The 16,780-nt window shown below is 37.9% G+C and overlaps 1 protein-coding gene across 2 annotated transcripts in view; it reads left to right on the top strand.

Annotated features, from left to right (window-relative positions):
• The first annotated feature begins 101 nt into the window (after nt 1-101).
• TBC1D22A (TBC1 domain family member 22A) overlaps nt 102-16,780 on the top strand; it is a 180,871-nt gene continuing 164,192 nt past the window's right edge. For both annotated transcript variants that reach the window (XM_080394100.1, XM_080394101.1), the window contains exons 1-4: nt 102-292; nt 2,880-2,936; nt 5,107-5,450; nt 6,203-6,382. In XM_080394100.1, coding sequence (XP_080250226.1) covers nt 231-292; nt 2,880-2,936; nt 5,107-5,450; nt 6,203-6,382 — 643 coding nt within the window. In that variant the 5' untranslated portion in view covers nt 102-230. The remainder of the gene's footprint in view (nt 293-2,879; nt 2,937-5,106; nt 5,451-6,202; nt 6,383-16,780) is intronic.

Raw genomic sequence — 16,780 nt, 5'->3', positions numbered from 1 at the left:
CTCGCTGCGATTGGAGCAACCTGGCGCACCCGGCAGCACTCTCACTTCTGGTTGGCTGAAAGCTCCAGGCTGCCTTAGGGGGCGAATGAAGAGCGGGGTTGTTTCCTGGTTTCAAGATGGCGGCGCTCAGTCCTGTTCCTGTGGCAGGGGATGGGGGGGAGTGAAGCCTGAGGGAGCGGGTCGGGGCCACAGAGCCGCGCCGCGGGAAGGGGGATGAGGTGACGGCCGCCATGGCGAGCGACGGGGGCAGGAAGCAGTTCTGGAAGCGAAGCGGCGCGAAGGTGCCGGGCAGGTGAGAGGGGCGGCGGGAAGGTCGGGGCCCGCGGGCGGAGGCTCCTCGCGGCGGCCGCGGGCCCGTCCCGTCGTACCGGCAGCGCAGGGCGGCGGGGGGAGCCTACAGCCCGGTGGTGCCGGGCCGTGGAGCGCGGGTCAGCCTGGCCCAGCCCCGCTGCGGGGCCCGTCCCGCTCCGCTGTCTCCCCACCACCGCGCTCCGGCCGCCGCGTTCAGCGGACCCTCGCAGGTCCCGCGCCCCCGGCGGGGAGCGTGTCCGCCCGGGCGCTGCTCGCAGCCGCGGGCTGGTGCCGCCACCCCGTCGCTCCCGCCGTCCTCTCTCGTTAGCGCGGCCCCGGAGCGTCGCGGTGCTGGGCGCCTCGTTATCTGGTGGAAGGTTGCAGGTGGTGTCAGCAGGCGTTGGTTGTAACTTGTATCGTCAAAGTGGTTTAATAATCATCTGAACGTGCATTGCCCGCCTGATGTCACGGTCAAAAAGGTAATGTGATTTTGGGGATGCATTTTCTGGGAAATTTTGAATGAGAGAATGTATTTGTAGCTCTTAGCAACGATACCAGTTACAACACTTTGTGTCTTGATCCAAGTAATGGCATTTTGAAATACTACCCAGGAAACTGCACTTCATAGGCATGTTGCTGTATTTCAGTTTGTGCTTGATATTTCAAAATATCATCAGTTTCTCAACTTTCTTCCTGAAGTGTGAACAGCAGACCCCGTTGTTCTATCATTGCTAGGACAAACACATTCTCCCATTCAAAACTTCCCAGAGGACAGACCTCCGAAGTCACGTTAACTCTTTTGACCATTGCATGAGGCAGGGAACACATGTTCGGATGATTGTTTCACAATATTCTCTGCTCCCATCTCTAAACTGTTATCACAGTAGAGTAGTTCAGTTTATTATGTTCTTATTCTGAAAATAAGGCGTATTCTTGATTCTCAGAGAACAGTAACTATACACCGTACCATTTTACCAGAATTCAACAAAATAATTCTGCTTGCCGTTTAACTTCTTCCATTCTCAGTTACCTGTAAGCATTGACTGGTAGTGGTTTTGCTTCTCTAGTCATAATCTAAGTCTTTCAGTCCAACTGTTTTTGTATGTCTTGACTACTTATTTTGTAACTTTGCTGACTCTTTTGGGGCTAAAACACTTTTTGACCCTCCTCGGTTACACAGGGTCTATGAACAGGTGCAGTTAATTAACTTGCAGGCTTGTGGAAAAACAAGGGCACTGTGGAGAATGTGCTTTTGATCTTTTGTTTGTTTGGTTTTTTTATGTTGTGGAGAGGATTATTGTTACTTGATGGTTACTTTTGTTATTTTTGTTTATATGTATGTTATACATTGTTACTTTATGTGTGAATTTCCATTATGGTCATTGACTGGAGTGTCTGAAGGAAAGAGAAAATTCTGTGTGTACACCAAAACGGAAAGTGACATCTGACCCTTCTGTGAGTGTAGACCAGGAGAACATGCACACTTGATAGTGGAGTGTATGGCATGCAGTTGTGTAGAAAGACTGGAGGTATACTGACTCTTTGATTGGCATGGAATCATGTAAAAATCAATACAGTGTATAAACCACCACTCTCGGTCATCTCTAGGGCTAATTTCACTACTCTTAATACTACCCTTGTGTAAGTCTAAGCCTCAAAATTTGTGTAACTGCTGTCTTTTTGGCTTGCTTCTATCTCAGGTTTACTAAGGATGGATTTATTTGTATTCATGGTCTTGAGGTTGGTTTGGATTTATCAGGAGGGCGTTTGTCTCCTATGTGGTTTTTATTTTTAGTACAGATTAAGGTGAAGTAGATGTTAACATTGCGTATGGTTTGTTCCTCTTGCAATCAGAGAGTTTTGTGATAATTTCTATTATGAAGCCACATGTAAATCTTGATGTGTCTTCTGTGGAGTCTTTTACCTATAAAATAATTTTATAGCTGAAAACTGGAAGGAACGTTTAGTTTGTAGAGAGTTTTATTATTTACACAGTAGCATACTGTGTCATCGTGTTAGAGATTATAGTGAATAAATCTGTCTTTGGAAGATTATTAATTTCAAAACATTTGATTTTAATACTCCCATGGCTTTTTTTCTCTAGCATGCCGTATTTTGCATTTTTCTTTCAGCCCTGTTCTTTAGTAATAGTTAAGGGGCTGGTTGGAATTTGAGTGACAAGGACACATAGAAGATCATATCTTTACAGACATTTCATTGAGAATTTTTATTTTTTTGCGAGAGGTAAATGAAGAAATGATGAAACAGAAAAAGACTTTAAAAGCAGTCTAGATTCCTATTGCAGAATTAACTTTTTTCTTGTTTTAGTTCCTGGTTGGAAAAGTAAGTCAGCCTAAATTAGCTTAGGCCTCAAAAAGAGCTCCTGTTTGGCAAATCTGTGGTTTTTATTAAGTTACTTTTTAGTGTACACTTCAATTTCAACATTATTTTTGGTGTTATGTGGGATTCTTTGAAACGGAAAACTGTTGGAACATTTCAGTTCTGTTTATTATTGACTATTTATTTAATACACAGAAAACCCTCAATGTTTAATTACTTTTGTGATAACTCTCTTTCTTTTCCTTTAGTATTCAACATGTGTATGGAGCTCAGCATCCACCTTTTGATCCATTATTGCATGGAACGTAAGTTAACCTAATACTTAAATATGCCAGGTGGTTTGGATCTCCTCTGCCTTCTCTGCTCTTTCTTCCCTGATGTCTATAAAGCTTATTGCTAACAGTCCTTTTCCAATTTTTGTTGTAATCTTGGCTTCTCTGTTCTAAGTGCTCTTTTGTGACTTCCTGATGCTTACTGTATTGGGAATAACAAGTCAGCTGTTCAGTTCTTAACAGAGTTTGCCAACTGTTATCATCTGTTTTCAGTGTCCTATATATTGGAAATTGTATGGTAAATATTAATCTTAATTTAGCAGAAGAAGCTTACAACTCAGGTATAAGCAGCTTTCCTGCATGCATCTTTCTATTGATGGACTGAATTTGTCTTATCTAAAGAGAAAAGAGTCAGGTTGTGGTGTAGATCATTTTGAGGTGAAGGTGGGCTTGTGAATAAGGAGACAGCAGGTAGAATAGATTTTACAGTGATTTAAAAAATTATTGCCTTAGATCACAATTGTTGGATATCAGAACACAATGTATATGAAAATGACAACATGGTAAACATCATTAGTAACAAAATAAATTTTATGCTGATGACCCATAACTAATGCAAGTGAATTATTTTCATCTCCTTATGGCTGAGGTATTTAGCTGAAGTGCTGCATTCTGACAGCTTCTGGGTTTTTTTGTTTTGTTGGTTGGTGTGGGTTTTTTTGTTTGTTTTTTTGTGAATTTTTTTTTGAAAGGCTGTTTTAAGCTTTGTCAAAGACAAAGTTGTTTCTGGTTTGTTGGTAGGTTTCACAACTCCTTTGAAATTAAAATGTTGGTGTATGTGAGAATTCTTGGGAAATTTTATAACTGATGAAGTGAACAGTCCAAAGCAGGAAGGGAAAAAAAAACCCTGTTAGATAGAGCAGTGTTGGCTTGGGAGGAGGCTGTACTTCTAGTGGATTTTTTTCAAGGGCTGGTTTGAAATGGCACAAGTAAACATGGGCTATTTAAGTTTCAGATGATACAGAGTTGAAAGCAGTTGAAATATGTGACCTTAAGGACTGAAGAAAAAGGAGTGGGATGAATTGGTTCAAAATGTGGAGTGTTAGAGACTCAAACTAGAAAGTTACAAAACCTAGAAGCTTATTGCTTGAAATTGTGACAGAAGAGGAGAAAGATCTTGCTATTTTAGACAATGATGGTAAGGTGGGCAAAAGTGTTAGTATTGTAGCATCTGTTAAGAAAGATATTCCCTGTAATGCATAACAGAAACGTTACTGACATTGTATGAAGATTGTGTGAGAACTTTTTCTGGTTTCCAGTTCTGGCTGCCTTAACAGAAAAAAGGTAAACTAGCACAGGTGGAAAGACAGACATGGCCAGAAAGGGCCATTAAGTTAATGGCAGAAGCTTTTATTTTTTTGAGAGTCAACTGGGAACACACTCACCTTTATGCCTTTTTTAGCTGAAATCCAAAGGAAGTTGTGATTGTTCTAACTGAGAATAAGTCCCAAGCTAGGGTAGGTTACTTCTTTCCTCTGTTGAAAGAGGGACAGAATGTTAGGAGCTCATCAAGCTGCACTTAAACTAGTACCTAGAGGAAATACCCTGCCTATGAGAAGAGCAAAGTTCTGTAGCAAATCTATACTGGAGTGCCTGAATGGGGAGGAGTGATAGATTTGATGAGCTTTGAGGTGAAACTTGATTTGTTTATGGCAGTGATTGTATTACGTGATTGCTTATGATGACTTAAGAGTAGACCTGATGACTTGGTTACTGCTCCTGCGTTGTTACGCAGCAGTTGCATTGAAAGGACTGAAATTTCTACAGAAGTTCATGAAGAGAGAGGTGCAGTGTGTCCTGATTGTCTTATAAACTATTCCATTAGTATTCCTTTTATTTGACTTTGGGGTTGGTCTCTTTATTGGTCGGTTTTCTTTGTTTGTTTGTTTTCTATTTTTAAGATAAGGGAAGGAAGGATTTGTTCAGCTTCCATTCAAAGCCAAGAAGAATCAGTTTTTACCTGCCCTTGTTCTTGACATATTCAGCTGTATTTTGTCATGGGTGGACGTAACGGGATTGGAGGGAGATAAATATTTGCTACCTATATAATGTCAAGCATGGACTTTGGGTTTTTTGCCCTATCCATAGTTTTTTCTTACTCCATTACTAGTTCTTTAAATACTGTTTATTTGTTTTTGAACAGCTTGATAAAACCACCAGCTTCAAAGCCACCTACAACTCCAGTGAAACTAAAGAAAGTCAGCACCTTCCAAGAATTTGAAAGTAACACAAGTGATGCTTGGGATCTTGGGGATGATGATGATGAACTCTTAGCAATAGCTGCTGAAAACTTAAATACAGAGGTGGTCATGGAAACAGCTCACAAAGTAATTCAGAATCACAGCAAGCTACAGGAACAGCATAAATCTGAGGAAGAACATCTACAGGAAGAAAAACAAGTAGAATTCGCAGAGCTGACTTCAATTGCGTGTGGTGATAATCGGCTTGTTAAATCAGTGAGTGAAGGTCATACATCAAGTTCATCAGGTATGTTAAAAAATGAAAAATCAACTGAGGAGAGCTATAATATTTGCCCTTTAAGACATTAACCCCTTCCCAACCTTTTCTTAATACCACAGGAAAATATTATTAATCAATACTGATTTATTTGAGGGGGATACTGCATACCATACTAAACCGTAGAGCATGTGTGTGAGAAATACATGGGTGAGGGAAGTAGGGAAGTATAATTTAACTTTTTGTTTTCAGCCTTAATACATCCTCAGTTTTGGAAGGAAGTTGCACTCTTGAATGTATTTTAGTTAACTGCACCAAGATATATGCAATTAATAGTATTCCTACTATTTTGAAAAAATTGTTATTAAAATGCTACTATGTAAAGTATATTGAAAAAATGGGGAAAACCATGCATGTGGAGTCGGATATTTATCCTCATGTGATCTGGCCTGTGTTTATTGCAATGATTTCCCAGTCTTTTTTTTTTTTTTTTTTTTTTTAGACTGTTGAGGGAGACAAACTGCTTTCAGTAGCCCAGAAATTTTAGAAATCAACTAGCCTTGCTGTTAGTATGATCTCTAATGAGTGTATTTTAATTGTGGAATACTGCTTGGAAGAGGAATTGTGGAATACTGCTGAACCCAAGTAATTTGAAGTCCAAACTTGTGCTATACTTGGAAGCTTACATTTCTTCAAAATATAATTCTACTTTGAATTTACAAAACTTACTAGTAGCCTTCTCACTAGCTGAGGCTAACTGTTATGCTTCTTTTTCCCTTCAGATAATGCTAGTGAAAATTCTTCCATGCAGAGATCACAGTCCCTTCCACAAACTTCCACACCTCCCTTGGTGAGTGGAATGGCAGACTATCATGCCTCAGTTAGTCCTGCGTTAACTGAAAGAGAAGCATCCCGATTAGACAAATTTAAACAGCTACTTGCTGGCCCCAATACAGATCTCGGTGAGTATTTCTTACAGGAGTGATGAATTACATCTAAATTATTCTTTAACTATAGAAGTTTCTTGTTTGATGAATTGTTATGTCTGATGGTTTGGTTTTGATCTAATCCTTTCAACATTTAGAATGGGTCTTGCAAAAGGAAGATGGAATAAATTTGAATGCTTGTATTCATGCTTATAATATGCAATTTGCATTCATCCTACTAATATGTAGGGTGTTAGATGGCTTCTTGTTCTATTCTTTCTCATATTATTTATTCCTAGTGGACTAACGTCTGGAGAAACAACGAAGTATAATTAGCTGTGTTTAGTGTTAATGCCTGATAATGGGACAGCATGCATTATAAGAATGATTCTCACGCTTAGAAATATGAATGTGAAAAACTGAGGCGTGGGAGTATTACTGCTTGTCTACCCAGCGAGCATTCTTTATGTTCACAGACTGATACAGTAGTTCTGTGTCTCATCTGTAAGTGCTGACAACATGTTAATGTGAAAACAAATGTATTGTCAGATAACTTGACTGTTCTCTTTGTGCACTGGATTTTAACTGCTGAATAGTAAATACAAGTGCTTGAAACGGTGTCGCAAAATCAAGTGGCTTTGTATCCCAAGTGAAAATCTGGAGCAAGTAGAAATAGTACGCTGTATTTGGAGAACTTGGCTGGTCACTTAGAAGTAGGAGTATAGATCAAAATAATCGGTAAAGAAAATGACTTTTAGTTAGACTGTTCTGGAAGGTAGATACAGGAAACTTGTGGAAGGAAGTAGAAACTGCATGTTTGCAGTTCTTGAATTGACACATTCCTGTCCTGTAGTTGTCATGACTTCTTCAATATAATATAGGTCAAGTTGTGGCTTTTTTCCCCCCTTCTTTCCATGCTGTGTCTTACTGTGAGATTGATGCTAACAAAGTAGAACTATGGAAACAATACTTACTAGAGGAGACTTAACACTTCACTGAGTTATAGGATGTTCTTAAAAAATGCAACTGTCAATAAACTGAGGTGTTAAAACAAATTGTGTGTTTTGTATAAGCTTGAAAATGATAATCAAGTAGCACTTTTTCTCTTTTTGTTCTGAACAGATATTATGAGCTATGTGATTGTGACTGACATGAAAACTCATGATTAAGACTGTTGTAACTGTAGAAGTCTTTTTTATATAAGGTTACAAAGTCAGAGAGAAGACAAAGTTTAAATTACACTTACCCATTTCACTTTCTGTCTAATTAAATGGGAATCCTTTCCGAGTAAATAAAATTTAGGGTTTAAAATAAAATACTTTTGGAAAGGTGTGAAAGAAAATCTCCACTCTTATTCAGAGTGCAGTCACGCTGACTGGTGAGTTTAGTCAATGTTATTAAAACAAACTAGGTTTAGGGTTTTTTCCCTATTGAACTTTCTAGATCTCACACAGTAATATACATAGGGATGTGAAATTTGAATATGTTGCTCTTGGATATTTTCACATTTCAATATCAATAAGCTGTCAATAATCTTTCTTGTATCACTAAATGTCTTTTCTATGTCTGTTTATAGGAAGCTTGTTTTTTCTTTAGTGCAAACTGTAATCAGTTTCTCTTCTGTGCAAACTAATCAGTACTGAATTTGAAGTTCGGGGAATTAGAATTTTAAGTCTAGTTTTGATTTTAAGTACAAAAAATATTTTGACTTTTGTGTCTTGGATATATCCAGTAGATTTCCTAACATCTATAAATAATACATGATTTTTCTGAGTGAAAGAAATGAAGACTATTGAAGATCAGGAAGGTGTTAGTAGTAGATGATATGTGATGGTAGTGCTTGGGCTACGTTATATATATTAGGGAAAGTGTGTGTATGCATATATACATATACAAACATGTATATATGCATATGATTGTATGTGCAGTTCATCAGAATCTGATGTGTATGTGTGTACGCATTTTGGGGAGATCTTTGGTTCAGCTCCATGTTACAATGCAGACTTAATTTTAAAAGGATTCTTGATTTATAATGACAGTAGTAGCCTAGGAAACTGCTGTGGGTTGTGTGTGGTGGTTTGTTTGGGTTTTTGTTGTGTGCGCTGCGGATTTATTTTTTTTCTTTTTCCTTCAGAGCAATACTGAAAATGGACTAAGATAGAAGTAGGTAACAGGCTCCAAGCTAAAGGGTTGACCTGCTGGGAGGCGGCTCTGTGGAGAAGGACCTGGGAGTTCTGGTGGACAAGTGCCCATGAGTCAGCAGTGTGCCCTGGTGGCCAAGGAGGCTGATGGGATCCTGGGGAGCATTAGGAGGAGTGTGGCCAGCAGGTTGGGGAAGGTTATCTTCCCCCTGTACTCTGCCTTGGTGTGGTTGCATCTGGAGTCCAATTCTGGACTCCCCAGTTCAAGAGATGGGAAGCTACTGGAGAGGGTCCAGTGGAGGGCTATGGGGAAACTATTAGGGGACTGGAGCATCTCTCTTATGAGGAAAGGTTGAGAGAGCTGGACTTCAGCTTGGAGAAGGGAAAACTGAGAGGGGATCTTATCAATGCGTACAACATTTGAAGGACGAGTGTTAAGGGGGATGGGGCCAGGCTCTTCAGTAGTTCCCAGCAACAGGACAAGGGGCACCAGGCACAAACTGCAACACAGGGAGTTCTATGTGAATATAAGGAAATGTTCCTTTACCTTGAAAGTGACAGAGCACTGGAACAGGCTGCCCAGAGAGGCTGTGTAGTCTCCTTCTCTGGAGATACTAAAATCCTGCCTGGCTGTGATTCTGTGCAACCTGCTCTAGGAGAACCTGCTTTAGCAGTGTGATTGGACGAGATGATCTCCAGAGGCTCCTTCCAACCGTGACCATTCTGTGATTTTGTGATTCCATGACTTGTAGTGAGTACTGAAGGGGCAGGTAGCTGTTCTGTTGTAGCTGGCTCATTCTCTTTGTGTGTGTGTGATATTGTGGTATGTGTGGGTCTTTGTTTTGTGTTAGATCCACAGATAGTTGGGTTTTGTTTGTCATAATGAATTGAATTGGTGAGTAGCTGTCTTGGAGATATTTTAGCAAATATTTCTGTTCGTTTCTGCATGTAGTAGGGTTGGTTTTGCTTGGAAGTAATAGTACCAAAAGTAAATTATTTCTGCTGACTTTGTTTTCTTGATACAGTTTTGCATATTGTTGACAGAGATTAAGAAATCCTTTCAAAGCAATATAAAATAAGTTAAACTGTGGAACTGAGTCACACAGGTTTTCAGCTCAAGGCTTATTATCATAACATGAGAAACCAACATAGACTAAGAACACTAAGTAATACGTATGACCTTGAAATCCTTTCAGTTAATTTGAATAATCATTATCCCATAAAGACAGTGTAAAATGGAATGTTAGTCTTGTATGTCAACTAGAGGTTGTGAAAGAGTGTTCTTTCACAAGAAAACTCTCAAAAAGATGGATTGTGCATATAAATTTGGAAGTGAAGATTATTTTGGCTACTGAAGTCCACTAATAGATTTTGGATTTGGGTTTAGTCCATAGGTTGGATATTGTGAAGTGGTGCAAATAGGTACGTTCTATCAACCCTATCAGATTATATACTGAGCAAAATACTACACCAGGTATAGCATGCAGTTGGGATATGAATCCACTGGTAAATATTACATAATGACAGAACCATTTTTAATGTTTCTGTGTACAGTTTGATCCATCAGATGCTTATATACACAAATAGTTATTAGAGCAAGGTACAATCTGAGAATATGAACTGGGAAAGGAAGAAAAGGAAAAAAAAAAAAAAAGAAAAACACTCCAGAATTCTCAGCTTATAAAAGAATTCATTCTTTTAGGTTGCTCAACTCTTCTTTGTGAATAAAGAGCCTATGTCCATGGCTCAAAAGTGCCATTAACTTGCTTTTAACGTTTTGTAGAGCTGAACAAAACCTCACTCTTGTAACTTATAATTGCCCTTGCAGTTGTTCTGAATCTTTCCTTAAGCCTAAGACACTTCTCTGTCCTGCAGGCTTTTTTGTTTGCATGATAAAACAGATGCAAATAATATGCCTTATTTCCATTTGACACTTTTTATTTGACTATTGCTATGCTGTTATTACCTCCAATATAAATTGAGAAGCTTAATGTGAATTGAACGTCAAGAGTAGTTAGCTCTATGAAAAAAGCCCAGTTCCTATAGAAATGGTACGTCTAGGGACATGAATTGTGCTGCAGGAGAGAGGTATTCAAGAGAATATACTTTCAAGTAGTAATGTAATGCAAAGAATAGGAAGATAATCCCATAAGGTTAAAATTACAGAATGAAAGCTGCTAAACAAGCTGTACCATGTTATGGCGAGAAAGGTGGTCTGGTAGAAGGAGCCTGTTGTAAGTAACAGTTGTGATGGGAGAGGGACTTGAGGACTGGCCCCTGCCAGTCAGATCATACTGAAGTGTACTGGGTGCAAATTCAGGAAGCAGGATAGGACTGAAGACAGCAGCAGGACAGCTGTGTTTAGCAACAGCTGCCGAGTAGACTGTAAGGCCTATGTGTTACAGAGCCTCCCACTCCTGGTACTGCGTGGCCGGTTATTTAGAGGGAACAATTTACACTAGTTGTTTTGTGCAATCAACCTGTGCTTATGGTTGCCTTGCAGTCAATTCGATGTAGATTTACTTCATTTCAGGCCTTGTCTTAACTTGTAATGGACCTTGCGTTACTGAATGAAGATGGGCTTTGTGCTTCCACAATCTTTTGCAAACAATTGGTTGCTTTAAGAGGAGGGGAGGGGATGGGATTTTAACAAAGTAGTGTGCGGAGAGTGTCTCTGAGAAGAAATTTCTTTTTGCTTCAACAGGCCACTGTTTACATTTTTAAGAGGGACAGTACTGCCATGTCTACCCTCTTTCCAATTTAAGATTAACTCTATTAAATAATTTGTTAGACTTGTGTTTTTAAGTAGTCTTGTAGAACATTTTAGGGAGCTGTTTACTGTGCAAACACACTGTAAGCAAACTATTGATAAAATCAGACTGACTTGAAACAACAAACAAGTTATCTCATGCTTGTGACCTCAGCACAGCAGACATGATGGCTTTTGTAATATCAATCCAAAGAATAGCCTATTAAAGCGCTTCCTTAACTCCCTCTTTATTTTCAAATCAAACTGCTTTTCTGCTTTTCTTATATATATAGAGCTAATGAGTATGTAATTGAATGTCAGGAACATACTTATTTAAATATGTTAACAACCAACAGTAACCTTGGTGTACTGTATTCTATTGACTTAATAAAGCTTCATAACACTGTAATGCTACTGTTATGCAGCATAGCACATGTATATCAAATTCTTCAAAGTCAAAACCAACTGATTTCTTAAGATGTAAAGTTGTTCTGCATGTTAAGTTGACTTTTCTTTCTGCTTAGTCAACATGTATTCAGAGTTGAACAAAATAACATACTGAAGTTTAGTATGCTACCTTGGTAAAAATAATAAAGACCCTGTAAAAGCACTCATGAAAATGGTAAGGCATTCCTATCTTAAACTTACTCATATTGCTGTATCTTATATTCACCTTCAAAAGCTCAGTTTCATTTACTGATTGTAAAAAAAAAAAAAAAAAAAAACCAAAAAAAAAAAAACTCTAAAAGGAAAACCTTTGCAGAGCATACCACAGGCTGCTGAGTGGGGTGCTGTCTCTTAGCCAGTCCTTTGCTATAGAGGTAGTAGATAATGTGAAGTCTCACAGAATGTGTAAGGAATAGCTGAACTTTGATTAGTCTGAGGACAAAAATTAATTCTGTAATTTCTGGAATTACAAATGGTGTAATCTTAGGTTATCTCATTACAAAAGTGTGCTGCTGCTGTGTACTGTGATAAAAGAATTCTATGGTGGATCTCTAGTTAGGAAATCTAGAAAGAAAACTTAAGGTGTGTCTTCCCCCCCCCCATCACACTTGTCATCTATATTGTAGCAACTTGAAAAGTATGATTTTTCTATTTGTGCTTGCGGTTGTTTGTATATTCTAGACGTATATTAAATGTGATTAAACATAGTAATTATCTTTTCTTTCATTTATGGTTCATAAATGTAGTAGTCTGTAACAGCAATCCGTTATGTCCTTTAAAACTGTTTGTCAAACTGATGTTATTGAAAAGTTTCATTAACTTTACAAAATGCATTAATTGAAATGAACTTGATTAATACTGCTTCCAGCTTCATTAATTTATCCGCACTGAACTGCGTAGCAATTTATCTCTGTGCTCCTAGTCCATCCATGTCATTCAGATTTTTATTGCCCCCTGCAGTTTTGAATTATTTATAGTTGATCACACTAGTGGTTATTGTTATTCCTGTTTGTTAATATGTAGTATAAAGTGAACGTGTGTCCTGCTGCTGCTTCTTCATGTGACGTATCTGTCTTTTCAAACTATTACTACTAAAAGGTGTCATCTCTGATTGCTGTTCTGGTTAGCTCGTTATCTACAAAACATGCTTGCTTTTTCAGCCAGTAAACGAGACTAGTAAAAAAAGTCATTAGTCTACCAGCAGGGTTTAGAACATTTTTTTAATTAAATCTTCTGAAATAATTCTGTGCTAAATATCTAAATAATTCATTATATTAATTATGTTTTGCTGGATTAGTATTTTGTCTTCCTGTTTTCTGTGGCTTAGTCTCATAACTTATGGTTTTACGTAATAATCAGCATTCGTTCTGAGTACTGCTTTAGTGGGATATTTCAATTTAAATATTTATTATTTTTCATTCTAACTAGGTGATAATGGGCTCTTGGAACAATTTCGAGAGGATTTTGCGTAGTTTGTCTCCATAGGATGTATTTCTCTTCTTTTGTGAAGATATTTGATTGATGTAGTAGTCATTGGATTATATAATGTGTTGGCATTTTCAACTATTGGTATTGGACGAGTCTTTAAATTTATTTTTTTAGTAAACTTTTTATTTTCTTCCAGTTTTCCTCTCTTTTCTGTAACTCCTCTGATCTCAGGTTTTTGGTGTTTTGTGTGTGGGATTCTTTTTCAGTTCCTCTTTTATACCCCTACTTCATAGTATTCAAAACACAAGTTAAAATAGTTAATTTAGTAATTGGAGACTGCTCTCAATCCACTCGGTTCCCCAGCCTCTACTGATACTGGTGATTGCCCTGACCCAGGCGCAGGACCTTACACTTGGCCCTTGCACTGAACAGCTGCAGATCCTGTTAACAAACAAAACAATCTTCCTCTTGCCTCAGTTCTGAAAAAGGAGCCTGTACCTTAAATCTTTTGCTTTTTTTTTTCTTTTCTTTTTTTTTTTTTTTTTTTGGCAGGAGCTTTGATATTCAAGTCAGACTTGATTAACAAACTGATATATGGGGCATTACCGGCTACACAGAAGAGCCCTAGTTCTGAGACTCTGGACTTCTTCCAGGAAATACTTGCCAGTAAATCAAGGATCTCTTGTCTGTTTTTGCTGATATTAATTGCAGCAGCATGGCATAGAGAGTAAAACTTTGGTTTTGTGCTGAAGTCCACAGAGAGCATTCTAGATTAAAATCATTGATCTGAACACTACTCAAAGAAATAGGTTCTTAGTACAGTCTTTAAAACTCCCACATTATACTCTTGGCAGTAGGTTCCTTTCAGCAAGTTAGTGCTAATTCTCTTTTCAAATGGGTTTGGATGTAGAGCATTATAATGGGACTGTAAGTTCAGCTGATATGAAGGAATTACTGTTCCAAAAAAAAAATAAAATCCCCAAATTATAATCCAAATTCATGTATATACACAAAATTGCCGTGGTAGTTACCAGTAACTGATCATTGAGAGCAATGGGAATTAGATAGCATTCTATTAAAATTGCAGAATTCATCGATTAAAAGTTTTTTCATGTCCATTGAAGCTTTAATAGAGTTTTCAGGAGATCATATACCCCTCATTGTATTGATTTGTGATCAGGTATTCAAAAATCATCTTTAAGCTTGGGCCATGAGGTGAAGAATACGATTCAGAGGCATATTGTACTCTGGAGGAGCTGGGAGAAAGAAAGGTACTATATGGTGAAGTTTTGTTGTAGTTTTTCTGATTTCTTGGTTTTTTTTGGCTTTTTAAAATTTATTTTTTTCGGTGCGCTATCTCCCTTTCTTTCCTGATAGCATCATGAAAGCTGAACTTACACAGATGCTATGTGAAATCCCCATTATTATAGTGAAAGAGACCTGGGTGACAAGTTCGGTGCTCCCTGTGGTAGTCAAACTCTCCAAGGGTGCAGCCTTGCCTGCTTCACACATCATCCTGCAGATGATACGGGAGGGGAGGAACTTCCTAAGGATGTCACCAGCAAGACTATTGAGAACTTTGAACTTTCTATGGGCACTGAAGCTTTTGGACTCTTTGTGTATATTTTCTTGCTGCCATCCCTTCTGCTGTTAAAAAAAAAAAAAATAAACTTAAGTCATAGTTCATTAGTAGGAAGTCCAAAACCGGAAGATATACAATAAAGCAGTTATTGCCTGGGTAGATAATCATAGTGGAGCATAGTTCACTCTGTAAGTTTGTGCTATGCTGCCTTCCTGATACTGATTATTGGTTAGATGTGTCCTCATGTGTTTTATCAATGAGTGACAATTACTTTGGAGATGTAATATATGTTTGCAGATAAATGAGAAAACCTTACATGGATTAGAGGCTATGGGCTAGCCTTTTACAGGAGTTTGTAATAAAGGTGGGAAATGCAGGAAAACCTTCTAAACCCTATCTAGAATGTTTTTTAAAAAGCTATAGTTTTTTTCTGTTTTAATTATGAGTCTTTACTCCACTGATTGTATTGGAAATATTTTCAGTTGAGGTATAGATGTGGCTCTTTGACAGCTAGGTGTGTGTTACTGGTTGATGCTGAGAACTGAAATGAGAGTAAAAGGATTTTGCTTTTTACATACTAACAACTTTTTATTTTTTGTGAACTGTGAGCTAAGTACAGCTACTCTACCTCCCTTAGCGCTTGACCAGAAACTAAAATTAATGCGGCTTTCTTGTCTTTCCAAATTAATGAAATGTTTAGGAGCAATACACTACAGTCCCAGTAGTCTTCCCACTTTAGAGTTGATCGGCAGATATTAGTTCTCCTTAGAGGCAGGAAATGGTAAAATGTCAGATTCCTGAAAGTGCCATGCAATTCACTATATTAATATGAACAGAAAGAGCCAAATGCAGTAGTTGAAAGGCAATTTGTAAACTATTTTGGATGACAAATCAGTTGGCTAATTTTGCAAGATTGCATGCTTTTTTGACTTTCCAAACTCAACTTTGAATGCAAGTGGAGAAAGTGATCCAAAAGCAGAATTGTACACCTAGTGAGCTGTTCCATGTGAAATCCTCTGTCTGATTTGGATCCTTGTTATTCTGTATGTCATGAAGTTTATCAGCAGCTTTTCTCCTAAGCCGAAGATACTGAGGGAAACTATAAAAAGAAAGGTCTTTGCTCTTCTTATGTGGGAAATAAATATATATTGTAGGTAGACTTAGTGGTTTTGGTTTTTTGTTAGTGGGGGAAGCTCTCTAGTACTAGCTGTTGTGAATAATTGCATTAATTTTGTGGCTCAGTAATCTAGACATGTATCTCTTAATCCTGATGATTTGAGGTATGCCTTTTTTGTACTGTAGCTTCACTGTGAAGGACCAGTGTCCGATTGCATTTTTGAAAGTATATGTTGCAGTAGTGTTCTGTTTTTTTAAAGTCTGTTTTGTATGAGTGTTTTCTAAAAAACATGAAGCTATAATGTTATAAATCTATGCCTTGTTTATTTGTTCTAAATGCATATGAATATTTTAATAAAAAAGTGGGGGAGGATGGAGCACAGTTGACATTGTCCAAAAATAAATAATGGTTACTTGGCTGTTCACTTAAAGACTGCATTTTTCTTGTGATCGGTCAATGGACTGTAAAACTCCATCTTCTCCCTAAATGGGAGAAATAAATACTGACTGTTATTTCTAATTAAGTAGGAAAATTGTCTCCTTTAACTGGTACTGTAAGTGGTATTTTCTGTTTTCTCTATTTCTGTGTAGATAACTTATTTTACTTGGAAAGTTTGCTAGAGACTGTTTGAATGTCTTCAATGTGAAAACAAAAAGGTTGATGATGCACAGAAATGGAATGTTGCAGGAGAACTGTGAAAAACTATAAGGCCATTTAAAATCTTATACTGGCATAGTTGTTCTTCATTACTTATTTTCATAATGTACATTGTTGGCTTCACTTGTTGCAACTCTTCTAGTGGTTTTATCAGTCTTCCTTTTGCTTTAGTCTTCATAGTCTTCTCCTCACTTGATTTCTCATACCTTCCAAAACCAACCTCATCTACTTCTGCTTCTCTGACTTCCTATGTGAAATAGCAGACAAGATGTACTTTCCTGCTCTCTTCTAGCAAAGGTCCTAAAAAGAGTCT

Source organism: Falco punctatus (assembly GCF_963210335.1).
Source record: "Falco punctatus genome assembly, chromosome: 6".
NCBI lineage: Eukaryota > Metazoa > Chordata > Aves > Falconiformes > Falconidae > Falco > Falco punctatus.
This window is presented reverse-complemented; position numbering and strand designations above follow the sequence as displayed.